The 27,939-nt window shown below is 39.8% G+C and overlaps 1 protein-coding gene across 4 annotated transcripts; it reads left to right on the top strand.

The window, feature by feature from the left end:
- rnf24 (ring finger protein 24) lies at positions 1–27,937 on the top strand. Of its 4 annotated transcripts, none has more exons than XR_004555789.1 (6): positions 1–517; positions 13,766–15,584; positions 16,139–16,181; positions 16,963–17,004; positions 21,054–21,133; positions 23,711–23,783. XR_004555789.1 is itself a non-coding variant. In XM_034129334.1 (6 exons), exons 2-6 carry the CDS (start codon positions 13,773–13,775, stop codon positions 23,850–23,852), a joined length of 450 nt encoding a protein of 149 aa, XP_033985225.1. In that variant the 5' UTR covers positions 18–517; positions 13,766–13,772; the 3' UTR covers positions 23,853–27,937. The 4 variants fall into 4 exon arrangements, 2 of the variants coding, with proteins under 2 accessions (XP_033985225.1, XP_033985224.1); XM_034129334.1 differs by having other exon boundaries at positions 18–517; positions 13,766–13,915; positions 23,711–27,937; XR_004555788.1 differs by lacking the exon at positions 1–517 and adding an exon at positions 11,044–11,402.
- The last annotated feature ends 2 nt before the right edge of the window (positions 27,938–27,939 follow it).

The raw sequence follows: 27,939 nt of genomic DNA, 5'->3' as shown, positions 1-27,939 counted from the left end.
CTCTCTCCCATGCTAGCATCACTCCCCTCGTGCTGTACTCAAAACCTCCAGCGGAGCCATCGCTGTGTATGCCGAGCTGACTGGGGGAGGTCGGATCTGTACTGGTTGTCGTGGGCTGTGCAACGTGTAGAGCCGTGCTGATTGCGAACCCTCTGCATAACGACGGATTTTTAAGAGGGGAATTCACTCACCCGGGGAACCCTTCCCTCCCTGCAAACACGTCCATCCACCACGTTCTTCATTTATAAACGGAGTGTTTTTGTTGCCTCTGCTTCCCACTACCACAGCTGGGATTTGGTCAACATCTCAGGCGGGGGTTGTGTGATGAGGTCGCCCTGCAGCCGGGGTCTGGTTACGATAAGATAAGGCGTTTTTTGTTGCTAGGGCACTTTTGGCTAAAGCGTTTTTTGTTGCTAGGACACTCTTGGCTCCATTTTCAAAGCCTCCTCGCACCCCGAGTGTGTGAAGAAATACACAGCTGAAGGACATAGCTACTACTGGGCTGAGAGACCCGCTGGTGAGTGGATGCTACTCCTTGTTTTAACCCCTTGTTGTTAGCTGCTAACACTGTTATATTGAATGTGTTGTACTTGGCAACAAGCAGTCATATTTTAATGTCAAGACCAGTCAAAGGTGTTGTTTACTCACTAGTTTAACCAGTTAGTCACAGTATAACATCACAGGGTTTTTGAAGAGCTGTGTGTGGATGTTTGAACTGACACTATTATTGTGTTTTAGTAAACGTGGACAATGGGTTGCTCCGGGGAAACTAAACGCTATGTCATTTGCAGCTAGCCGTAAACGCTGCTAGCTAGCGAGCCTACGCCCAGCTGTCTCCTGTCCTTTTAATGAGCAATAACCACAGAAATATTGGGTTAATCTTAGCTGCAACATAAACCTGTATTAATGTAACGATATATATACTGTCATTAAAGCTCTCATAGTGCCATAACTGGGTACAGTCAACCCAGCTCTATGATATAGACTACTATCAACGCACATAAAATATGATTAATTATAAGAGCAGCAACCATGGTTTAAACTCACTTTTAAGAGAAAACTGTGATGGCCCTTTTGAAAACGCATGGTAGGGACACCGCAGGGCTTTCTCTGCGTTTCCGTCAACACTGACAGCATTGTGTGGGCTGTAACCATAGACTTGAACACGCATGAGCCATAACACGCTTAGTGGGTGTAGTTGGCAGCAGTGCAAATATGAGGCAGTTAAATGTGCATACAGTTTTTTTGTAGAGATTTACATATAGGAAATGTGCGCTTATGGTCTCTAATCTGATAAAATGGTGCATGAGAGAGGGTTGTTTATGATGTAAACCTGATATTGTCAGAAATCATGTTCATATTGAACGACTGCCTGCAGTGGAAGCAGCTGCCATGTAACCAGAGACAATGTTCAGTGTCCTCTCCTGAATCGGTCATCTTAATAGCATCTGTTGATGGAATACATCTCAATCATGGAGAAGATACTGCTTAGCCTTCTACCGTTTAAGAATTGTGGGTGTCAAATGTTTTAAATGCCACTGATGCAAATTTGTGATTTCGTTGCAAGGTATGCTGACAGGCTAGATTATTTTACTTAAGTAGCTGGTGGAAAGTACAGTGTGCACATGTGTGGAATTTTCTATGCACTGATCTCTGAGAGTGAAAACCAAACTAAACATCTGGTCTCTTAACAACACAGATGCAATTGGTAAGTATTGTTAGTCCCTGAAAATTCTCCTTCAAATGCAAGTAATATTGTCACTAAACCATGCAGCCATGATAGTGCTAGAAAATGATTTTTATGCAAACAAGAAAATGTGTTTTCAAGACAGAAATCATAATATAAGACTGTCTTAAACACAATACTGAAGAGATGCTTGGCAATGTGAGCATTAGCACTCAACTCATCTTGAGCTGAAGTGGTCAAACATTGCACTGCACGAGTCGATGCACAAATGTAAATGCACTGTAGTAGCTACTGCTCGGCTAGATACAGGCACAAAACAAAGAAAACATTCAGGTTTGGAACATCATGCATTTAGGGCAATTTCAGGCAACCTTTAGATACAGCTAGTAAAAAATGCAGTCTAAAGCTCAGTCAAAAATATGTCAAAGCAGGCAGACTGATTTTGGTTCTCTGCAGTGGTCAGATTTTGTGGGTGTTTTTAAGTATGTATTGTTTTACAGTTGTTAGGCTTAGGATAAATAAATATGTCATCACATTCACAATATTACAGAACACTATATCGTCTGCAGATTTCATTACTTTGTGCGGCCAAAGAAGCATCTAGGATCTGTTGATTTGCCAGCCTAGTATCCAATGACTAGCACTAATAGCAAATCATTTAGTATTTGCTAAATGACTATAATGTTACTTCCTTAGAGGTGAAGCCAGATAACATTTGTATTCTTCAATGAGAGGGTATAAGGCTCAAATGACATAATTATTGAAATAGCTCACCTGATAACGAATAGCGGCAACCCAATCCTGAGGCGAGCGTTGAGCCCATGCCTTCCTGTTACTTTTGGAGGGTGATCATGTTGGTGCAACACTTGGCTTCTGTAACAGCAAGTGCAGATAGTCTTCTTACTTCACTGTCATTCATGGTTTTATTGGTATTTAGGGTTAAAGATCTTTAGATATTTCTGAAAAAACTATTACCAAAAGTAAAAACCAATCCTGTATTTCAGATTGTTTATCAGGGCTGCAACAATTATCTTCATTGTGGAATAATCTGCCGAAAATCTTCTCGATAATACAGTTACATCTAAGTATTCCTAACAATTACTCTATGATAAGATCACCAATCATTGCAGTTATGTTGTTGTGTTGAAACTAGTTGTGTCATTTTCAAGAGGAAATGAGCATTACTTCATGAATTTACTAAAGAGCACTGGTGCCTCATATTGAGGGCAAAGGTTGAACAGTCAGCTACTACATTACATAAATCAATTGAATCAAACTGGTGTCTCTTGAACCATGTGGAGCTGGTCCAACATGTTCAGTATAGGCTACACATTGCTGCAACTTTTGAGATGTGGCTGAGTAGTGTAGGATTAGTATGCAGAATTAGTGGAAAATATATATATATATAGGCCTTAGAGCTCATGTCAAACCATAATAGACTAAAAGGCCTTTTGTGTGGCTAGTAGGCCAGTCTTTTTACTCTCAGTGTTTTAACTTCAGGGTAAAAAGATGCTGTGGTCCATTTTTATGTTATTAACCCTCCACAACTCTCTTGTAAGCAACTTAAACTGTAACGTGGTTTAACCTTAATTGGCATCCTTCAAGCAGCTTGAATATGAAATAAAATGAACGGACAAAAACAATAGTGCTTTCAATATGTTTACTCATCTACTCATCTAATTTCAACACCAGCGTTATATGTAGCATATCATAATCTGTCTTGCTGAGATTTTGCTACATAATTTGAGATACAGTATGCAGGGTTTTGTCTGAACCGCTGCGCCCTCTTACTTTCGGCTTGCGCCCTCATACCGAAATGCAGATTTCCCCCCAGAAAATGTTAAAGTGGTGCCAGAAAACAATATTTCTGTTAGTCAAAAAACGGTATGATTACAACAAAAATATAAAAATGGTGTCAAATCGACCGTCAGACAGCATAGACGGCTTCGTTTTACGGAGCTCCGAATAATTAGGGGATCTGTTGTCATGCCAAATGGATGCCAAGTGTCATGCATAAAGCCTGCCTGGGCATCGGTGATTGATCAAGTTGCCTTTGTTGCTATCTCGATGCAGAGTAGTTGGTGGCTAACTTTTGACTTTGTCTATTTATTGTGTTACTCATTCGTGTCATATACTAATTATATCATAATTGTTGTTGCTCTTGGCTTTAAGTACAGGCCCTTGGCAAACTCAAACACATTTCTCAAATAGATTGACTAAAAATTCTCTGAAAATACGTTCAATGAGTAGGCATACAATGCGGGTGTCCATTTATAAATAAAGTGAGTTTTTTAGATTTAGTCATAGTTTGTGGTTCGACACCTTTGCATGCTTGCATGTCTCAGTTAAAGTTTTTGTTTATTTCCTGCAGGTCAGTATAACTCCAAGAGCCGATATGATGTGTATTGGGTTCAGGTTGTTTTTATGTTTCAGCATGACTTACTCACACTCACATGACTACAGTTTTTATTTATAGTGCTTGTGACGCTGCACTATGCAGACCAATGGTCCGGTTGCTCTAAAGTAGGTATCACTAAAAAATACATGGCAAAAGATTAGGCTTGTTACAAGTAATTATAATCTTGTTCAGTGGTACTGTTTAGAAAAGGTTATTTTTAAATGAAATCACTGACCACTGTTGATTTAAAGGTGACAATGTGTGGGTACTAAACAACCATAGACAAAAGTCAACAAACAGTTCACAAAAAATATAATTAAATTGGGTAGAAAGTCAAATGTTGACCGACAAATGAGGTGACATGGAGTACTGAAAGTAGAAAAAAAATCCTCCAGAAAAATGTGGCGTTGGATACGGGGAGACGAGTGCTATGAGACAGCTGTGTGTGTCAGTTCCTCTTGTTTGTGTCAGCTTGTGTTACTATCAGAGTCCACGCAGGAAGGATGAGCTTTAATGGGAGAGAGGAAGGGGGGGAGGGCAAATATAGTAAGGTCATAACACACGTTTTATTCTGGTCACATTTACATGCTTTTAGTTCATGAATGAACCGCTCTTCTTTCACAGATATATCATTACAAGTTTCTAAGAGGTTTTATTTATAGTTAAAACCATAACCCTTATTCTCAGACACCATTCCAAGGATTAATAACGTCTCAAAGCTATGTCAGTTTAAAACTTCACTAAAGAAAAGTAGCTTAAAGTAGTAGATTAAAAGTAGATTATTGTTTTTGGAGCAAAGGAGGAACGATTTAAAAGTCATCACAGAGCTTCAGTCGGCAGACTTTAAAACAACAAATAAAGCAAGAAATCTAGGTGTAGTGATGGACTCGGACCTGAATTTTAACAGTCACATTACAACAGTTATTAAGTCTGCATTCTATCACCTAAAGAATATATCTAGGTTTAAAAGACTAATGTCACAGCAGGATTTTGAAAAGCTTGTCCATGATTTTATCTTCAGTAGACTCGACTACTGTAATGGTGTCTTCACAGGTCTCACTCAAAAATCCATTAGAAAGCTGCAGCTGATTCAGAACGCTGCTGCTCGAGTACTCACTGACACTAAAAGAGTGGATCACATCAGTCCAGTTCTGAAGTCTTTACACTGGCTTCCAGTCTGCCAAATAATTGATTTTAAAGTACTATTGCTGGTTTTTAAAGCACTAAATGGTTTAGGACCAAGTTATATTAACGATCTCCTGCAGACGTATGAACCGTCCAGGAGTCTCAGGTCTTCTGGGACGGGTCTGCTCTCTGTTACAAGAGTCAGAACTAAACATGGAGAAGCAGCGTTTAGTTTTTATGCCCCGACCATCTGGAACAAACTCCCTGAATCCTGCAGGTCAGCTGCAACTGTTAATACTTTTAAATCCAGATGAAAAACGTATCTCTTTGACGCAGCATTTGGATGAGTTGTTCATATTCACACTGCAGTATGGCTTTTATTCATGTATTTTATACCAGTTGTGTTTATTTTATTATCTTTGCTTTTTAAATGCTTGTCTTTAAATGCCATTTTATAATGTGCTTCCACTGTATTTATTCTTAATTGTCTTTGATTTTATTTTGTAAAGCACTTTGGGTTGCCGTGTGCTGAAAGGTGCAGTATAAATACACTTGCCTTGCCTTCATTTTCAGTGTTCAGTTTAAATTGAATAATTTTGTTCGCAGTTGGTCATTCAGAAAGCAACTTTAAGACCTTAAGGCTGGGGTAACTTGTACATGATAGACTACCGGTAGTATTGGGTGTAAATCTAAAATGTGTTTTTGACCATATTTATAGGACGTGCCTTTTATTTCTTGCAGTAAAGTCAGAATCCAAAATGATAAACATAACACATAACAAAAGACCACTGCCTTCAGTAAACGAACAACACCTCACTGGACATTGCTTGCAGCATGAAAGAAGCTTTATATTATTACATTTTGTTAAAAGAAATGATCGTGTGCCATTCATTATTGACCGGCTGCAGTTAGATGCATGCTTGTAAATATACATAGGTGTATTAAGTGGCATTTAAGATAAATTGGAATTCAATCAGCATCAGGCTGACTTTCTCAGCTCCTCTCAAGTCGTTTTCCTGCCACATCTCCCAAACTAGTAATAGTCACAGCGACCTACTTACTGTAGAACTTGGTACAACTTTGAAAAAGCCAACTTTTTTTAATGCATATTTTAGGACTTGAAGTTGAAACACAGTTCCTGAACTTTGTACACCGCTTTCACAAGTAATTGGTGTGTGTGTGTGATCATACATATTTTCATCTTTATTTCTCCTAGGAAGAACCACTGTCGTACCGTTTAGAGAGAAAAGAGTCTTTTAAAGCTTTATACTCCCCTTCCTGAGAGCTGTATCCTAAGCCTGTGTGCTTTTTATGCTTTGTAATCGATCCGTTTCCTCCACTTCGGCTGAAAGAATGATTTAACTAACCAGTCTTGTCGTAAAGCATTTAAACTATGAGCAATTTTGTTTTGATGGACAGTTAGATTCCCCGCAATTAAATGACTGAACATTTGGTGTGCAAGTATCATCTGAATGTGGGCATTACACTAACCAGAGCCAGAACATTTTCAAGAGCCCTTTTGCTTTTCCTCCGAGGCCCCGGAGTTTGTTGCTGCCCTTTGGCATATTAAGTTTCAGATGTGCAAATCTCTAGCACGGCTGTGGCTGCTGGTGGAAATTTCCACTTCTCATTTGGACAGCATCTGGTGAATGTGATGCAGTGGGCTGATCACAAGAGACTACTGTACAGAGCTACGGTTGGAGGGTTGGTATTCCTTATTTGATCACAGGATAAAACAAGCAAATAAAAAAAAATAAGAAAAGTGTGAAGGATACATTAAGTAAAACAACAATTATGGAGAGGAAAATTACAGAGCACAAGGGTATTCTCAAACCCATTGCCAAACATTTTTCTTTAGAAAAACAAATACAAGTATTACTCAGCAGCTTCCTGAAACTTATTCTATCACATGACAAAAATGTGAAATATCATGGGTCCAAACATGTCATTTGTCCATGTGATTTGGATTTGAATAGTTGAGCTACTATTATATATGAGAAGGGTATAGAAGAGGGCTGTGGAGTCTGATGGGTGGCTTTGTGTTCATTATGTTTGATTAGGCTCTACAGTCATCCCATTGTTAGTAATTCGTTACGTAATGACTGCGCAATGACCGAGAGAGGGTTCTCCGGTCAGATTTGTTCAAGAATGATCTTCGGTTGTCTGAAAACATTAGTGGTCAGATGTTTTTGTTTGATAAAGAGAAGTCTATATACAAATATGGTTTCTGATATGGTTTTAAAGATCAATTACCATGTTCTACAGATACTCTTGCCAACTATTCCTACATGCAGCATTGTCTTGAATCAGATTTCAGTTTTTTGATAAACTGGTATCGCATATCAAACTGTGAAGTATGTGTACTGTAATGTGTTTCACTTTTTAAGAAAGTCTGAATACTTATTTGACATGGAATAGGTCAAAATGAAACCATTTTGTAACTCAAATAGGTCATGACTCATTGGCGTAGTTGAAAGGGTTATTCAAGAAGTGATTGTGTTTGTATTCTGGGTTAATAATTACTAAATACTAATAATGTGTCCAATAGTGAAACAATACCGACCGACTGAAGGAGGTGTAGTAATAACGTGTTGTCTTTGCTTCACTTGGTTAGGGAGTGATGTTATCCTCAGACGAAGAGCTCCCACACACTAGCAGCTCATTGATTTATTGGAAAATAAAAGTATAGCCTACAACTGTTAGTCAAAATTCCTCCTGATCTAAACAGACCCTTTGAATGTTCGATTGTTTCTCGATCTTATGTAGGGGAATGCTCTCTTAGTTCACAAAGAGGGGTAGAGTGTAAACAAAGATCTGATGTTCATGTGTATTGTGTGCCCTGACACCCTGACTGAATCGTGTTTTCTTGCTGACTTGTAAAGGGTTTTTTCTTGGTAATTGTTTGACATGATTCTTGGTATTGCCTATAAGCATCCGCTGTGTGCATTCAAAAGAGTGTGGCTACCTTTCTTGTTAAGACGTTACTTACTTAGTAGCATTAGCAGTAGCATACTATGATTCAATTTCTTCATTTTTGTCCGGGTTATGTCAATTTTTATGCATCATTTCAGTTTTAATTTAACAGGCAAAAGTATGTCTCTTTTATAATATGGTTTAGTCCTGATGCAGCAATTACATGTGATGTAGCTCTATAACCGCTGATATTGACCAAGCAATGTGGTGTGCAGTCACTTTGTTACCACATCTTTCTGTTCAATCATACCACAGGAAACCGTTCACATTGAATGTGAAGAGTGATTTGTTCACTCGCGCTCATATCCTATAAATGTGATGTGCTGTGCTGTGCATGGTCTTGTTGCTGCTTGTGTAACAGGGTGAGGTCATGTGAAAATGTCTGCGTGGGCAGCTGGTGGCAGAAATGGTGGGATGTGGAGAGCAGATGCAAATCAACTGCCCTCTCCAACTAGAAGACACTAATGGCGCATTTCCACTACAGCGTGTTTTAAGCGTGCCCCGGCCCGTTTTTGGTTGCGTTTCCGCTAGGCGTAGTTCCGGCTAGCGGGGACTTTTTCACAGTTTTTCTGGCTCTCCAAAATCGAGGTTCTTTCCGGACCAACAACCGGGCTGAGTATGCTAAATTAGTGAGAGAATCGCTGGCAACTACAACAAAATGAACACATTTGACCGTGATTTAATTGTAATACACGTTTCAAAATGATGCCGAAGTAACAACATACTGATACCGGTTAGTAAAAACCATGAATTAATGCTTTGACAAGTCTGCAGACAGACGGCAGGTGAGAAACCTTTTAAAATGCGTGTTTTCTGAATGGAGATCGGCTAAGCTAACGTTATATGCTCCGACCGTCCACACTCACAACAACGGCCTATACAGACATAAATAAACCAGCGACTGTATTCACCATGACACAGACAGTCTGTGGTTTGTACTTGTTTAACTTTTGTCTAGTTTCTGAACAGATATGAGGAGCTGTGAGCTCTGAGTGCTAACAGCTAACGGCTGATGTTGGTTTTGTGGTTCGCATTGAAGATGACATCACGGCTCCGCCTACACTGTGTTACTATAGTTACTACCCCAGTTCCTAAACTGTAATGGAAAAAAGCATAAAGTGAGCCTGGCCTAACAAGGCCTAACGAGGCCTAGCCATACCGTACTAAGCCGAGCGAGGCCCTGCCGTGGAAAAGCGCCATAACTGATACCAAGTCATTACATTTTAGCATTTCTTATTGGTCTCTAATAGGATTATCCTCTATGTTAAATCTGTTCACTACCATTGCATTTTAAATATACATCCCCCCTTCAACAGAGGGCAACAAGGTATTTTTAGATGCACTTTAAGCTATTTAATAACAGGAAGCAGGACTAATTGCTAAGCTTTGACTATGAGTAGTTTTTAATTAATTTTCTCTGAAAGTTGTAGAGCAACTACTCCCTGCCAGAGGAGCTGCACTGGGCCGCGGGATAGACCTCAAGTCTGTTGACGTCTACTTTATAGACCAGCACCACTGGTCAATTCACTCATTTGATGTTTTGATAATGATAGTGGAGCGGTCACAAATAAATCATACTAACATATCCATTCAGTTTTCCCTTACCGCCTGTATGGAAGCATTTGCACTTATTCTCTGTTAACTCATTTAGTTACATTTTGGACTGCGTATTTGCATCTGAGTGTTTAGTATCAGTGATATAAGGGTTGTTTACTGAGAAAGGGTTCCTGATAGCTTGATCTATCCAAGTCCTCTGGATCAGCAAATCTTGATACTGTAAGGGTGTTGCACATAGTGAAGAGGATAGCCTAAGAACAGATTACTTTTGAAGAAGGACCTTCAATAAGTCAAGCCTGCTTTGAATACTCCCCCCTCCTAAACTCATACTAGCTTAATGAGCTACATGTCTGTTCCGTAGCTTTTCATTGAACTGTAAAGATGGAGTTTTTCTTGTTCATCGAGTGTTTTAGGAGTCCTGTAGCTGACTTGTTTGTAGGAAGAGTTCAGTGTAGATGTTACTCGCTGATAGCACCACCACATTATATGGATTATCAGGGCCATGTCAAGCATCCATTTAATACTAATGTACACTTTGTGATTTACAGCAATGATGGGAAGGCCTGACACCATGTTAGGTTATCTGTATTTAGCATGGGGTTATTTTGATGTAGCAATTAGCAGCTTTGCAACTGTCATTTTTAAGCTACATGGAAGCTGTGGTAGTGGATGTTTGGGAGCAGGTCATTTTTAACAACTGGCTAACAATTATGCAGATTTAAGTGTTGTGTTGGCTTACAACACTCTGTAAAGTTGTTTTAAACATCTGTCAAGCGCGAAAAGTGTTAATATATTTCTCAAAATCCTCCTTGGTGAGATGTTCTGAAGAAAAAACATCACGCATTTTTTGTATTATGAATATGATGCATGACTGTAGAAAAAAACAAGCTCACAAGCAGAAGCAACATTTCTAATTCATGCACTGTTTTTTTAGTAAGATTTGAAATAGCTTTACTGGATTACTAGAAAAGGGGAACTAATGAGCCTTTCACACTCCTTGAGGTTGTTGAATCATCAATGTTTATGTACCACCATTAAGCATGTCTAGGAGAAAACTATGTAGCTTTAGCTGCCAATTCACTGGAGGTGCATGCCCTCTCCGGTGGCAAGCCACAGCTGACTATTTAAAGCTGATATGTTAATCCACATCTCAAATTGGACCTGCTTTTACACACCTAGGTAGCATTTGCTAACCTCCCTGGCTACAGGAGCTGCAGCTGAAAAGGACAATTTCTAAGTTAAGTTCTAAGTTTGAAGCCAAAATTATAGAAAGGACCGAAGTGATTTCCAGCTACTCTTTAGAGGCCTCTGTTCTTACTTAATTATCTACTATTTAGGGAGGATTGTCGTTGCTTTCAAATTTGTTCCGGGTTTTTTTTTTTTTTGTGCGTGTATAAAGCATGTTGCTCCACAGCACTTTGTTTCATCAGATAAGCAGGGGAAGGTTGTTGTGGCTATTTAGAGAGAGTCAGAGGGTGAAGCGAGGCTTGAATTTGGCATGGAGCCTTTGTGAACGGGGCAAAGAAGGGCTATGATCTAAATAAGTCAACAGGAGGCAACCCAGTGACAAGGCTCTCAATGACAGGTTATGTCCCTTCTCAAGGACATTTGTTAGAGATCTATGCAGACATCTCTACTCTTCAGCATGAAGGCGCCACTTGGGTATGTGTGTGTCGACAGGAAAACAATAATGATTTAGTTGTAAGTGGTCTTGCAAGATCAACACCAGTCTGTCTTTTTGAACTAAAGCTATGGAAAAGTCTGCATTTGAAATGTTATTAAGTAACTGTATTAGTGGACTAGTAGCAGTAGTTTGCTAGTAAAACAATAGTTTTCAGTGGTTGTATCTCCAGAGGTGCTTGTAGCTTATGTGAGTAGCATGTAGGTCTGCGTGTTGAGAAAAAGGGAGGTTGTCTGTTGACTTTGCTTGAAGGGAAAGCCAAAGGAGAAGCAGGGCTGGAGTTTGGCAAGCAGCCCTAAAACTTGGACAAAGAAGTCAAAATGACGTCATTACATGATTTATCTACAGCTTATTCAATTGTTGACAATATATACACAGAGTCATGCCACAAAAGCAATATCTAAAATGACCTGTTCTGTTTGGAAATGTAAAAGGAAATGGACCACGCTTTTGGGAGGTGGCCAACTTGACCTGGTAATGGTTGGGCTTCCCTTTTAATTTGATTGGCATTGAATCTCTTGGTGTCATCCACAACACACTGAAGGCATCCATCTTTTGTCTTAGCTGCTGTCTGTCTCATCAAAAGATTTGACAATGAACTAAGAGGAAGCCATAGAAACATTTTAGGGCCATTTACCATCAGCTTTTTTTTCTCTTCTGCATACTAGTGGCTGCGTATGTTGTATATGTAAGTGCTTGGTTGGTAGTTATTTAGACATTTAAACATATGTTGAATTACAGAAGTTACAAATATTACCAATCAAGGTAATATAATGAGCCATATCATTACCAAAAGAACTTGTTTAAGCCTAAACAGAAGTGATCTTCACAGCAAATGACGTTTATCCCTTTTACGGGGATACTCTGCATTGAGATACCGATAATGACAGCCGATACTGGATGGAGTAATGTTATAAAGAGGCTTCTGAGGGTAATGCTGAGAGTGTTCCTCACTCTGAGAAACCTAAGTGATATAAAAGAGAGCAAGTATCGGTGGCATACACTCATGGTGTAATCATTAAGCAGGAGAGGATTGTTAATGGCCTCAGCAAAACTCTGAAAACTTTCCACTGTCCAGTAAGTGTACAGGAATGAAGCTCTTGGTGTTTAGTGAAGGGGAGGGGCACAAGAGAGGGTTCTCAAAGGAGCCAAGTTATTCCTGTCCTCTCCTCCTCCTCCGCTCCGGTAGGCGGATACATGTCTAGTCATGTCCTTTTGGTATATGGAGTAAGAGCTCTTGACCCTGTGTGGTCCTTGGCTTTTATGAATCACTTTTCCAGGAAGCTATATATGCTGTTACAATGTTGTCAAATACATGTTACACGATAGCCTTTATAAACATTGTTTTATTTACCAGTTTTTTTTTACAAAAACGCTGTCTATGGTTTTGATGCTTTATGTGTGAAATATAAGATGGCTGTAAGTATAAAGCTCAATAAGACTTTCACATATCCTCTAAAGTAACAGTATGGCAGGTATTGCGACAGACATCCACTGTTGACGTTCAGGGTACATTCTGAGGTTTTGGCATCTGGCCAAATACAGCAATTCTTATATCAGCTGTGCAGGAAGGACCACTGACTCATTAGTTAGGGATGTCGGGAATAAAGGGCCAAAGGGCATATTTATCCATAACATACCGTGGTATTTTAGCGAATAACTCTCGTGTTTTTAGTGTCTGCGGGTTTCTGGGTTAAATCAGGACGGAGTCAGCAGATGCCACAGCGAGAGGAAACCTACCTCAAACGTACTTCGCACATTTCTAGTATACATCCTTGCATGTCTTGCTTACACAAAATCCACATAATGTTCAGTTTGAATGCACTATACTCAACTTTACAAAATACTTGGTATGAATAGTAGGTTAGTGTGAAAATATAAACACACCATGTGTCTCTTTCCCTTTTGTATTAATCTTTATCGACCCGGCTTAGCAATGGCCTTTATGCCGATGTCTTCAGTTACTAATGACAATTCTTATTTTAGACATTTTTAGACACATTTAATCCACATAAAAACATGGAAACAAATCTTCTAGTCTAGGGTTAAGTATAAATAATGTCAACAGAGAACTGCGTGTTACTACACGTACTGTAAAGAAGTGAAAGCTCTGCACATGCTGCTAAAGCTAACTATAGCATTTACAGTAAACCCAAAACCAAAAATAAAACAAACCCAAATGTTTATGTAATACTGAAAGTAAAACTAATTTGAAAGTGGAACTAGCTTACCCTGAGTTACAGTTTGACATTATTATTGGGCCATGTTTTTTTCCACTCACTGAGTATGTTAAAGTCCAAGAAAATATTTATAAACTTTATGACATTTATTTCTCTCCATCCAGAATATCCATGAGCTCCGATTTCCCGCACTACAGTTTCAGGATGCCAAATATAGGGTTTCAGAATCTTCCCCTCAATATCTACATTGTGGTGTTTGGGACGGCCATCTTTGTCTTCATCCTCAGCCTCCTCTTCTGCTGCTACCTAATAAGGTAAGATCCATGCTATCTTTGCATTAACACTACGCTTTTTTTTGTAATTGCTTAAAACTAATGGAAACTATAAATCTAGTAATCGACATGATTAAAAACATTGCTGTAAGGTCAGCGCTAAACTTGTCTGCATGCTGAATATAATTTATTCACCAGCTGTATGGCATTTTTATTTGGCTTCCAGTTGAAGTTGAATGATTTGTTTTATTTTTTAGAAATGTGTGTTTTTACATTTGTCTTACTAATCATCTTTTTTACACAAGGGCACAATGTTTCAACAGCACAGTTTGGAGGAAGTATCTATGATACTACAATTGATAACTTTACAGGATCATGGCACAAGCCAAGTTTAAACCTCTTGTTTGTCATCAATAACGTTCATCTAGTTAAAGCTCCTTTATCAGGCTTTTAGTTATGAGTGTAATCCAGTTATTCAGGAATAGTGGAGGTACTTTACTGGTCATTCCCGAGCCCCTCTTTTCAACCCCACTGGTCTTTTCAAAGAGTCCTGGCTGCCGTTGCTGCAGTGGTTTTCTCCTGGCAACAACAAACTGAAAATAAACAATGTCCAGCGTTTTTTATCTAAGACAGTGAGAAGCAGCAGGTCTCAACAAAATTCACCCCTCGCCACCCTGCCATATCCTATGTTGCAGGGCAAATGGTAAGTAGGTTAACTACTACTGTTGCTACGATTCCTCATCTAACTGTGAAGAAAAAACCCTATAACTTTAGTTTAGAACCATGATTCAAAACTAAAGTCAAGATTGCCTGGTTTAGTGATTAAAGGCAAAAACAGCAATTTAGATGCATTTTATGGAGCCAAATCCGAAAGGACTGGCCCCAAATGACTGAAATGATATGCACCATCATGCATGACGACTGTACAATTCATTTTAAGCCACTACTTTTACAAATTGGCAATAGTTTAATTAAACGTCAATGCCTGCCATGAAATCGTAGGGTTTCTATGCAGTTTATGTGGCTCTTGTTTACATTGAGGTGAATCAACGTTAGCATTGACATGTGACCAACACTCACATATAGTTTGACACAAGGCAGACTCTCACAGAGGAACTCAAGCTTCTCTATCAGTGAGTATTCAGTTCACACACACATATGTGAAATATGCAATGGTGTATACATCTTAAATAAATACAAAATATATTTTTAAAGTATTTCGTAAGGGCATTTTTATCTCAAAGTCTTGAGGCATTGAATGCTGAAATCATGATCATGGCCTAAACATTTTATTTGGAAAAGTAACTTTTAACATGTATTTAGTGTTCTTGAATGTTTGGTGACATACCACAAGGTAGACCATTTGGACATGTTTCATTTAAATTGATGGCATACATATATTAGATTTTGAGTTCCATATTAAATGCAGGTGAATTATGATAATGCAGCTTTAAGAGGGGGGGTCCATTTGACCACCTGTTTTTAGTTTGTCAGCTGGTTATTCTCCTCTTACACTTTGACATTGCACTTAATGGCCCCGTCAGTCACCCACGACCCCCTAACCCATGACCAGTTGTCCTCGACCCTTAGGAGTCTCTGCACCTTTTCCTGCTGACTTCTTTAAAATGTCAGTTTCTCTCCTAGACTGTGCTGCTTGTTTTACAGATCCCTCTCACTCTGCTGCGAGAGGTTAAGGTTACTTGTAATGGAGGTAAATCATACAAACCTATGAATTTCTCCTATCTCTGTTGTTTTCTCCCCTTTTTTCTACATATTTTATTATTATCCTCAGTACATAGATTCTCTTCTTACACAGTACTCTTTCTGTTCACTATTTGGATTGAGTTGTTTTGTGTTTGCTCATTTGCAAGAGCGATGATAACAAAGAGTTACACCAACAGTTGGATATAAACCTTTAACATTGGTTGTATTGGTTATATTTAACTTAATGTTTGGTGTTCGGTTTGACACTAAGGCCTAAGGTCTTCTATGAATGATATCTGCTAATATGTAACTTGAACAAATAGCTAGAAGTTTTCAGTAATGTGCTCTATTTGCACTCCTTACTGAAACTAGTTATTCCAATGTAATCTTTATTTAGTCAGTATTCTTATGTTTTCACCTGACTAATGTCAGAAGGCAAGTATTACATCTATGTTTGTCATTTCTCTCTCTTTTTCCAGGATGTATGAAACTCTAACTGACCTGGTCTGTTGTAAAACCCCTTACTCATCAAACAGATGTTTTGTCTTTCCGTCTCCCCAGGTTACGGCACCAGGCGCACAAAGAGCTTTATGCATACAAACAAGTAAGCATTCCAATGACACACACACAAACACACACACACACTTCAGATAATACAATTATTCAAAATGTAATGCCCAGCAGTAATGCGGTTTTGGGAGTATGTGTCTAGTAAAATCATGAAGATACCCTCTGGTCCTTAAAATGTCAGTTCAGCTGGTGCATAAATTAAGTTTCTAACTCTTCTGGTGGCTGCAGGTATTTTTGAGGTTTATGCTTATTAATGGATCTAGACCATTTCAATATTTAGAGTTTGTTCGGCGGGCACAAGTGTGCTTTCAAAAAATTCTAAACTGCACTTAAGCTGAAGGGAAGCAAGTGGCTCAGCCGAAAAAATCAGGTTTCACAGCTGGAGTGATGGAGGGTAGAGACACAACTCCCCTGTTCTTTAATTATGTAATACAAGCATGCAGAAAAACCCAACATGTCAAAGTCAAACACGCTGGTGACCATTAACCAACTACCTGCCAGCTAAAAAGAGTAATGGGTCCAGCTTCTCTGTGGGTTATAAGGTTACCAAGCTCATATTATATATATATACACACACACACACACACGCATACACACACAGGCATACACACACAGGCATACACAAACCCCAAAACACCTTTGTGCACATGCATTTACTGTAAGACTGTATTGTGAATTATATTATAACACACAGTATCTCTGATTCTCTTTTTTAACCTGTTGTTTTCTATTTACACTCTGATTATTAGATGTTTAGTCTTTTATTGTATTCCCAGATAACCTAATCTGCTCTTATCTCTCACTGTGCCTCTCAGGTCATTCAGAAGGAAAAAGTAAAAGAGCTAAATTTGCATGAGGTAAGCACTCATCTTCTTTCTTACGTTATTATGAACTGATCTCTTACTATCTAGTGTACAGTACATTCTGTCATTTAACCTTCAAGTTCACAATGTGCAGTTTTATCAGTTATTTCGATCTCCCCAGTCACATCCCACTTGATTTGAACAATACTTTTGTCAAAAGGTCTTCCTCTCTGTACTTTGCTGCTCTTGGTTATGCATTAGTGATGGTTGTGCCGTAATGCACTGTGCTCTCCACTGATTTGAAATAAAAGGCTAAGCCCTGGGACTCTAGAAGGTGCATTCATGCTGACATTATGAACATAAACCTTTTGGCTCTGACAATACAATTCTAAAACAGTAAGGACTCATGGGATTGTTCTGGCTATCTGTAGGTCTTCTGGGTTTATATAGTTTCTGGGTTGTGTCTAGTTTGTCAACAGTGATGAAATAAACATTATTAGTGATTTAACATTCAGTAAATCAGTCTTCACTGTCTTGTGAAAACTTGCATCCCGTGGTTAAGTCAAGAGTCCTCTTCCTACCGTTATTACGTAATGCTTTATGTCAGCTCGGCTTGGTTGGAAAATTACAGGCAGCAATCGGTGTGTTAAGCTGGCTACACACCAACCCGATTTTGGGAGTCAGAGGCAGTCGGGCATTCGCGGCGCCCTACTCAGGTTGGTGTGTCCCGCACCGTCGTCTCTTTACGGCACCTTTTCACACAGGTCAGAGAAAGTCGGCCCCAGCAATCACTCTGATTGGCTGTTCACACTACCGCTGCCTGCTGGTAAGGACAGTTATTGCCACTCGTCGACTGAAGTATTTGCGGTGTGTTCGTAGCGGGCGGCGTAGCTGACGCAGGCGGCGTAGCTGACGTAAAAGTTGGGAAGCCTTCGGTACGCGTTCTTTGGTCTCAGGTGGGTGTGTAGCGGCCTTTAAGCACCCGCACTGACTTTGCATCCAGGAACCCTTTAACACTGAAGTGCAAATGAAATGTTAACAATAGCATCTTCGTGTGGGCTTTGACACGTGGCTAAGCACACTTTCTTGTCATCAGTGTTGTAACTTCCCACTGTTTCATCCGGCCGCGGGCTTGCGCTGTTTATGTTTTTAGAAACGGAGAGAAAACATTGGAAGGTGTCATATGAGTGAAGACTGTGACACAATGTCCAAGCTGTATTTGTTTAAAAACAACACACACACACACACACACACACACACACACACTAGCCTTGGTGGAAGACCTAGTTTTGAAGGCTCCCACGCCAAAGGATCACCCTGGATACACAATTATTGGCTAAGATGCATAAATTCAATCTCTGCATTTTTATGGAATATGTGAGTGAGAGTGCTAATATGGGATCAGCTTACTGGGCAACTCATGTTCAAGGTTGTTTGATGTGAAACCTGATCAGTTATCCTTTTTGTAGTATGACTTTAAACCCCTCTGTCTCATATATCAAAGAAGACCTCATACACTATGATATGTGAAGAAAAACATAATGCAAAACCATCTAATATCTTTCATTTTTTATTATTTTTACAATCGTAGTTATACTCAAATGTACAGTACATACAGTAGATGTGAGCTAATAGTTAGCCTATGCAAGAAAAAAACTGACCCGCCATAAAAACAGCAAGTAAAACCTGTTGTCTATGGGATGGCAGTCGACTGATTGTTCTGTGAGTGAGATTGTGGTTTGCCTTGTATTCAAATCAGTATGTAATCGACTGCTGGGACAAACTGCTCTAGATAGAGAAGGACGTGATAACTTTTGATAAACATAAAACTATACCTGGTATTAAACTATAACTTAATTAAATCTATATTAAAAGTCAGTATCTGTTACGGCCCCTACACACGGCGGCGTGCGTTGAAGCTTGCCGGCGGGCATGTCTGACGCTCGACCAACAACCAATCACATGAATCTCTGACCCCAGACACACAAGCAGCGGTTTGATTGGCTAGAGCTTGTGCTGGCATATGATTTGATTGGCTGACGCTTCCGTCGAAGCTTTGCTCCCACAATGCAGTTCGGCGAAGCGTGACGTCACCCCATTCAAAGTGAATGGGTAGAAGCGTTGAAGCTTCAATGCACGCCGCCGTGTGTAGGGGCCGTTATGGTTACATTATTTTATCATATTTTAGAAAGGTGTGTAAAGATAATGCAAATATCAGAGGTGATGCAAAAGATGCCTCCTCACTAGAGATACAAGAAGAGGGTGTGTTTGTCCTAATACCCACTTGCTATGGTAAGGTTTTTTCCCACAAGCCTATCTGTTTTGCATTGAATTAGTAACTTGCTCTTACAGGGTTCATTCAGTTAATAGGGAGAAAGAGATGTTGTCAAAAGTTTGGGAAGGTTGCCAGATCCCAACTGTGAGAGTGACACCGTAGACAAGGCACTGAAAGGAACAAAAACATTGATCTTTTCACGTGAAAGACAGACAACATAACAGAGGATTGTTCTGTGTCTAAATATCATCAAGAGACAAAGCTCAGAGCCCCCATGCTGTTCTTTTCATCCCTCCTTATCCATCCACCTCTATAATGTAGAGCTGAGAAAATATATTCTGTGTGGCTAAAGGGGTAACAGTCACAGGGTTAGACTGCCAGATTAAAACTCTTTTTTTGGAAATGTTACCCACGGGTTGGGTGAAGTTTTGTGATAGAAATACTTTGTGGGCTTATTCTTTGCCCAGTTTCTTAAGATTTGAAATGTCCAGTTCAATTTGCACTGTTTGTCCTATCAATGCTAGTCCAATGGTGGTCTGGAGAGTGTAGTCAGATGCCACTTGCTTCTTTTTACCAGCCAATAATGAGTTTCTCTGGGAGGTTTGATTATTGCCAACCCTGACCTATGCTCTAGATTATGAGGGGAAAACAATGACATTGCATATACAGTATAAGTTGCCAAAAGAAGGTTCCTTGGTGGGGTGGGCTTACACGTAGGGACAGGGTGACAAGCTCGGACATCCAGCATCTGCAGGAGAACCTCTGTTCCTTTGCTCTAAAGAAACAGCCATGATGGTTCTGCCTTCTGATTGGAAGCCTCCTGAATGCCCATTATACTGTTTATCCCAGCTACATGTTAAAAGATGAGATGTCACTGTAACCTAGACCCCCGACCACTTGTGAGTGGATGACTGTGGGCTAAACTGGCTTTGCTTCAAACTGTTCCAGCATATTCTTGTAAATGTATGTCAAAATGGAAGTATTCACCCAGGATGCACTGAAAAAGATGAACATTCCCTCGCATATTTTACTCTAGATTTAGCTCGAATGACCTGGTCACATACAGCCAAAACATTAAGCTAATGCTATCTGGCAGATCATGACTTGTGGCATCATGCCTGGTGAACAGTTGCGCGTGTGTGTTTAAACAAACACAAAATGAATAACAACTCCAACCTGTCCTTCAGAAGTGCCTCTGTCACAGGACACCAGTGAGAGATAAAGGACTTCTGTTATCACTGACTTGTTTTATCTAATACGACAGAAGCTATTGCTAACGGAGCTGAGATCATTAGATAGTAGAACCGGGCTACATAGCCCATGAAAACATGTTTGTTTTTCTTTCAAAGATCAGGTTTTTATATGGTCTAATAGTCCCTCTGGGGTGCGGGTCCACTTGTATGGCTGTTTCTTTATATCTTTCAGGCTTCCTTAGCTCTGTACCTTGAAAAGCAAAAGCTGGGGGAAAGAAAGTTTCACATCGCAGTGTTTTTACAGATTTTCTGTTAAACGGAGGAATCATTTTTTTTAAGGGAAGCCTCTCTCAAGGAAGCCTCTGACCAGCAACTGAACCAATCCCCAGTGTGAGTTTAGTGTGAGTTATGTAACAGAACACAGTGGATGAGTTACTGCTCTGTTTTTTGTGTCAATTCTTTGCAGATGTTGGCCACAGTTGTCTTTTTCATGAGCGCTTGACCTTTGCTTTCATACACCAACACATAGTTCAGATTAAGACTTGAAGGAACAAACACCAGTCAACCAACAAATCTAAAATGTTGCATTGTCCCCCCCTTATAAAACATCTCTAACGGCCCCCTCTTCCTTTCAGATTTGTGCGGTGTGCTTAGAGGAGTTCAAACAGAAAGACGAGCTGGGGATTTGTCCATGCAAACATGCCTTTCATAGGAAGTAAGTATGAGGTTTTGTTAACATTCATGTAAACACACAAGTGCACAAACATAAGTCAAGGACATGTGGAAAGGTGCAGATTTAGACATGTTCATACCATTTTACCCACCCTTAAGCATTTTAACCGTGACACAGTAAGTCGTTGTAAATAGACATATTAAAGCTCCCCTATAATACTATTTTTCATCAATATATTATAGGTCTCAGATATATACAAAACATGTCTCTGAACTGTTTTGCTCGAAATACCAAACAGATCATGCATTGTAGCATCCCATAAACCCCTCTGTTTCAGCCCTGTTTCGAAAGTGCTGATTCTGTGTCTGTTACTTTAGATGAAAATAAGGAGCCACTCCCCACGCCCCTCTGAGAGATATTTGGTTAAAAAGAACACATTAGGCGCTTTCACACCGGAGTACTTTCCCCAGGAATAGTTCCGATAGTTCCTGGGATTTTGCGTTCACACCAAAAAGATCTGGAACTAGAACTTTTTTTTGCGAACCTTTTCATCCCTTTTTAGTCCCTGCTAGAGAGCAGGAACTTTCCTGGGGAGAAAAAGGTTCCAATTTCTGATTGGCTGGGCGAATTGCAAACCACGCCCCGTAAAACTCTAAAAAGTTTTGTGAAGCCGCCATTTTATTTGCTCGCATTATCACTATTAGCATTAGCATTAGCCCTGCGCACCAACGGAGAGAGACTAACTTATGGCAACACAAAAGAAAACATGGGAGCGGTGGAGATGAGGAGGTGTCGGCGCTTCTGGCGATTTACTCGGAAGGCTTCAGTAGAAGCTGCTGGGAGTCCCAGCAGCTTCTACTGAAGCCAGTCCCCAACTCCGGGGACTTCCGGCCGGGGACTTCGGGTGGCAGTATACGCCGTGAAGTTGCCTGCCAGTAAACCCAAAGCAGAAGAAGAAGTGACGGCAGCGGCTCCCTCAGGGACTTATTCCGGTGTGAACGCGATTTACTAGATAGTTCCAGGAAATAAAAGTTCCGGGAACTATTCCTGGGAAAAGTACTTGGTGTGAAAGCGCCTAATGGTGCTCGAGGAGGAGATTCAGGTGGTAACGTGGGCGGGTGTTACCTTGGTTGGTTATTGGCTAATGGTTACACAACCCAAAAAATCGTTATGACATCATAAAGTGGCCAAAATCTGATCAGCTCATTTTCAGACAGGTTTTTATATAAATGGATCAGGGTAAAAAGAGGGCGTATCTTTTTCCCTGAAACTTTCAGAATCTCTTTACACAGAGGGGACACATGTTTATGTATAAAAGACGTGAAAAAGTGGATTTCGCATAATAGGTGACCTTTTAAAACATTTTCAGACACTTGAGTGAAGTTATTTTGGATGCAGTGCATGTAGGTGACGACAATAACAAAGAGTTAATGGTTATGTATATTTGTACATAAAACTAAAGCCAACTGTGTAGACGTGTGGGACAACCCAGGACATGATGGATCCCTTGAGCCAACCCACACACACCTCCCCCCGCGCCCTGACCATTGAAACTCTGTTGTTTGTCAGCATGACACCTCCCTTGGCCTAATTTTCCCCCAGTTGCAGCAGGAGTGGTCACAACTCACTGAATCCACTGGATAAACAATCCTTTAGTGTGTGCTCAAGTAAAGCCATGCTGCTTTAGAGGGGGAAAGCAGACCATGAACAAAAACATCAGTGGTGAAGAGCATGCTATCTTATTATTATCTCTTTTCAAGTACTGGATCAATCATTATATCTATAATTGTCAGAAGATAGTGAAAGCTACCTATTCAGATGTAGACCAAATGTCTTGTATTGACTGGTCAACAGTTCAAAAAACAAAGATAATCAATGCAAAACACACATTAGTAGAGCTGGAACCAGACAATGTTTTGCAGTTTGGCTGCATTGACTGAGTTAATTGACTGCTTGTTTCAGTGTTTTCCAATTTTTACAACATTTAAGTTACTTTCAGATCAGAGAACTGCTAGGTGCAACTGTAATATAGACTACCAGACTCGATCATTCTGTGAAACTGCACAGCCCCTGCCTCTGTCTCAGTGAGAGTTCACACACAGCTGGAGCGCAGAACAATCTCACAATAATGAAGCTGTCTGTGACCTGATGTTTGACCTTATGCACAGTGTTGTTGTACAATGTGATCGCCACACTTCGTTTAAGTTGAATATATTTAGCCGCAGTGTGTGCATGGCCAATAGTCTATGTGCACTGTTACTAAATCATCACAAACATGTATTTTCCATTTATTTACTGCAATGTGTGTTTGCCTACTAAACGGTATGTTTATGATAAGCTAAATTCATCCTGAAGAACAGATATAATAATACATTTAATTGTGGCAAAATAGGATTTTTACCTTACGCACCAGCTTGCCAAGCTCATTAGCAGTTCTACATATTCATTGTTGTAGTTTATGTCCTATGGCCTTTATAATATTATTTTCATGATATAGAGGCTTCAGCAGTGACTTTGAGTAACCTTTGTGACTCAACCTAACCAGTCTTTCTGTACTTCTTCCCTTATCTCTCTCGTGTTTTTGCCTTAACCGTATGATCACTGTCTGTTTTCCTCCAGGTGCCTCATTAAGTGGTTGGAGGTGAGGAAAGTGTGCCCGCTGTGCAACATGCCGGTCCTGCAGCTCGCCCAGCAGGCTGGCAGCACGGAGCCCGCTGTGCCCATACAGCAGCCTCTACCCGGCATCGAGAACCTGGTCTAGCAGACTCTCTCATTGCACACTACACACACACACACAGACACACACCCCATCATTCACACCCTCGCCTGTACAGTTACACATCACTATGAGTCTGTGGACAGAGAGGAGAAACTGGAGTTCATGCGCAGACACAAAAGCTGCCATCGCCACCGCTCCTATCCTTACATTGGTTTCCAAAAAAGGATTTCCTGATATCAGATCTGACTGATTATCAACCGTTTTCATGTTTTTTCTTTCGCTGACAATGAAGAAGAGTTGATCTAGAAGAGGTTTACTTCTTGGCCAAGATGTGGTCGATAACTTTTCTCAACCAAAGCACTTTTCTGGGGACACCAGCTAAAGACCAGGAGGAAAAAAAAGAAAAGCCAAGAACTACAATACACTAAAATATATGAAATGTTTGATTATTTTTAACAAGCACTTTACGAGAAGGCAAACCTTAATTGCTTGTGATCTTAGAAGCAAGGTTGTGTTTTATATTTTATCATTAACTATTATTTTTATGTATTGTACAGAGCCTTATGGGTTTTCATTTTTATTTTGTAAATTATACAACAAATCTCAAAGGGACAACAATACCTATATCAGTAAATAGATGTCAGGAAACAATGCTTTTAGCTGTAATTGCAAAAAAACACACATAAGAAATTAGACTCAAAGCAACCTTTACAAATGTGAAAAGGTTTGAATGTGTTGAAAACCAGAACTCACACGAAGCCTATTGAACTCGTTCCCTCATCGCCTGTTTGTCGTTTTTTACAATGTGACTGTATTTTTTTATTATTAATTTAAACAGGAAGAACCGTAAACAAATTGTATTTTCATTAAAGGAATTCACCAGGTAACATCCGATATATATACAAGTGCTGTTAGGCACAGGCTATATGTAGTCACCCCATGCATTACTCAGAAAAACAATCATGCCTCTCCAACAGAAATCACAGTTCGATGTAACTGCTTTAACAACTGTGATTATCTAAACAAGTATTAGTGGGTAAAAACTGGTGCTTTATCCACAAAACTGTTCCACAGAAAGAAAAACATTAATGAGGCAATATTATACAAAGATCTACAACGTGTAACATTAATGTTCCGGTTTCATTTTGCTCTGCTGCTGCAATATTTTTACTTTATTGAAGATGTGCTGTGTTAATGTTACAGTAACACACTTCAGATAAAGGAGACACTTCACAAAACAACAAATGGCAAGCATGTCAAGTTGATTTATCTCAAATTCGCAACACATCTCCAGAAAAAGAAATGATTGATAACCCAATTTATTAGAGACCATGATGAAGCAGACACTGCCGATTCAGCTCCTACTTAAAATGTGCTGCATACACAGATGCAGTTTTCTTTTTTGTATCTCTCCCAATATATTATATGTATTTTTTTTATTTTATTTATTGCAATCTCTTGGTACAGCTGCATAGAGTACTGTGTTTGAGTTTGCAGAATGATACCTGCATCAGAATTACTGCCCTCAGCAGATCATCAGCATATCTGTTGGTCAAGATAAACACTATTTGTAACACACACACACACACATGCACACGCACGCACACGCACACACACAGGGAGGGGCTCGAGCTGCCAGTCATTTGTCAGCAGGTTTTAATGAAGCAGCATTTTCATTCATGCACACACACACTCACACACAGACATATAAAAAGGGTAGTAGTGCTTTTTGGCTGCAGCATTCTGGTGCTTTCGCCTCTCTCCCTCTTTCTGTACGGTACAGAGAGCTTTTTCTTTTGTGCCAGCCGCACATTAACTCTGAACCCCGCCAGCTTTTGTGGTTCTGTTTTTGTTCTCATCCTTTGTTAGCTGCATCTGGTAAATGGGTTGTAGGTAATTGTGCTGATCTTTAAAAAAAAAAAGCTGCGTGTCAGAGTGATGGACCTATGATGAGATGGTGTATTACCTCGGATATGTGTTACAATTGTACTTTTAAAAAAAAGGTATGAAATACATTAGAGAATATTTAGATCAAGTTAAACAATGTGCTCTGGAGTTACAAAAGAAACGTAACTGATGGAAAATAAACAACTTAACAGGATTATACTTTTGAATTCTGATTGGTTTATAAACACACCAACATTTAATTGGGCCTTTGACAACTCAAAATGTCAAATTAGACTTAATTCTCGAACACAAAACACTGTCACAGGCAGAGTTGCAGAGGTTCCCTTTACATGGATGGGTTTAAATAATGACAATGCCATTCACTTCCTGTGGCAGCAGAGCTCTGGGGGTTGATATGTAATCTCTGCTGAATGTCTGCACACACCCCACAGTGGTGACCTTTGTGGTTGGCTCAGAGCAAGCAGCAAGATGACAATGTCAACTGTTAGGATAAAGAAATTCTGCTTTTGCTTTCATCTGTTATGAGTCCTTGATCCATGCCCTTATCACGGTCCAATTCTCTGACACTAATGCAGCCCTTCCCACTGAGGATAAACTATAATCATTTCCAGGCACCTCAAATTCAAAGAAACCTAATGTCCACATACGCCTTATTTAAACAAAACCTGCCAGAATTACAAAAACAAATACATATTTTTCTTTGGCTTTTAATGAAGAGGTTGTGGCTTTATGTTGGAACAAATAAGCAACAGTATGGCAGGTAATGTACTGTATTTGGTACCTTTTTGCTTCTTAATCTTAAGAAGAAGCTGCCACTGTTTCTCTTATCTCACTGCAAATGTCCAAGTATTATAAGTCTTTTTGCCACTGTCCCTGAACAATGAGATCTTTTGTAGCTCAGTGCGAGTAACACAAGTCTTAAACGGTTTTGTCTTGGAATGTAAAGTTGTGAAAGCACGCTTTTTTGCATAGTCAAGTTGCCACTGATATCACCATTGTTAAATGTATGTAGACAAGTGTCAGTAGTGTATTTATGAATAAGGTGCAAAAAAGATGCTCCTTCGTATGAAATAAATGGCAGCTGAGCACTTCCTGCCATTTGGCCATCTTAAGTGTTGTGTTTGATTGTAAACACGTATAGCCTTTCCAACTGAACGTCCCTTTTACCTTCTTGTTTGCCGTCCTAATGCCACTAAAATCAAAGTGCCAACCAAAAAAGGAATGATTATGGTTTCAAGTCCTAGCCAATAATGAAGATGGTTTACATTTTGAAAGGAAAAGAGACGGGGAGAGTCTCTGTCACGTAAACAAAGCAAAGGGAGCCAGCCATGAATATAGATAGCATCAGGGGCGGACTGGGACTAAAAATCAGCCCGGGACTCTCGACCGGCCCACTTCGGTACCGCAAGTAAATACCACTAGTAAATTGTTGACGGGGGAGGGGGTGCTAGTGACTTATCCGACAGGCCCACTTTAGTACCGGCCCATCGGCATTCGTCCCGAACGTGCCAGTCCGCCACTGGATAGCATTAAAAGGCTTCCCACCTCTGGCTTCACGATTGACGTCAGCGCTGCTTTTGAGTTAACACTATTATAAATAGACCAGTCACAATCCTTTAAAAGACGACGTCACTGCTTCACATAAAAAATGTAGTCGGGGTAGAAAGCGTCAGAATGATGGCCTCAGAAAGCCATGTTCTGGAAGAAAATGACAAACCTCTACTGTTTTATTAAACAATATAGACAAGGGTTTTCATTATATTTCCATGGTTGGTTTTAGCGACCAGACCATTTAGTATTTGTAATCTCTATCACTGCCTCCCTGAAGTGAACTTTCCTCCTGTTTTTATTGTGTGTTATTTATTCCTCTGAAACTCTTGTAGTGCCCTCCGAATTCACAAACAACCTCCCTCCTTTACCAGTGTACCTGGGCAACCACCCCCTCCCCCACACCCACACACACCTTTTTGTTAACACTGATATGTTTGTGGACTCTCACAGACATTGTTTGTAAAACTAAGAATTCTGCAGCAGAATATTTTTGGAGACAATTGCTGTACAGTATTTGTAAGCTCTATTTTTGTATATTGCTATTTTGGAGAAAATAATATGCATTTTTCTTTTTATTGTTTTTGCTAATTTCATCTTTATTCATTTTAAGAAAATGTTGCATGTAACTGACTTGAACTGTAAATAAAAATCTCCAAGTTTTGGAAACATT

Source organism: Trematomus bernacchii, unplaced genomic scaffold (assembly GCF_902827165.1).
Source record: "Trematomus bernacchii unplaced genomic scaffold, fTreBer1.1, whole genome shotgun sequence".
Lineage (NCBI taxonomy): Eukaryota > Metazoa > Chordata > Actinopteri > Perciformes > Nototheniidae > Trematomus > Trematomus bernacchii.
This window is presented reverse-complemented; position numbering and strand designations above follow the sequence as displayed.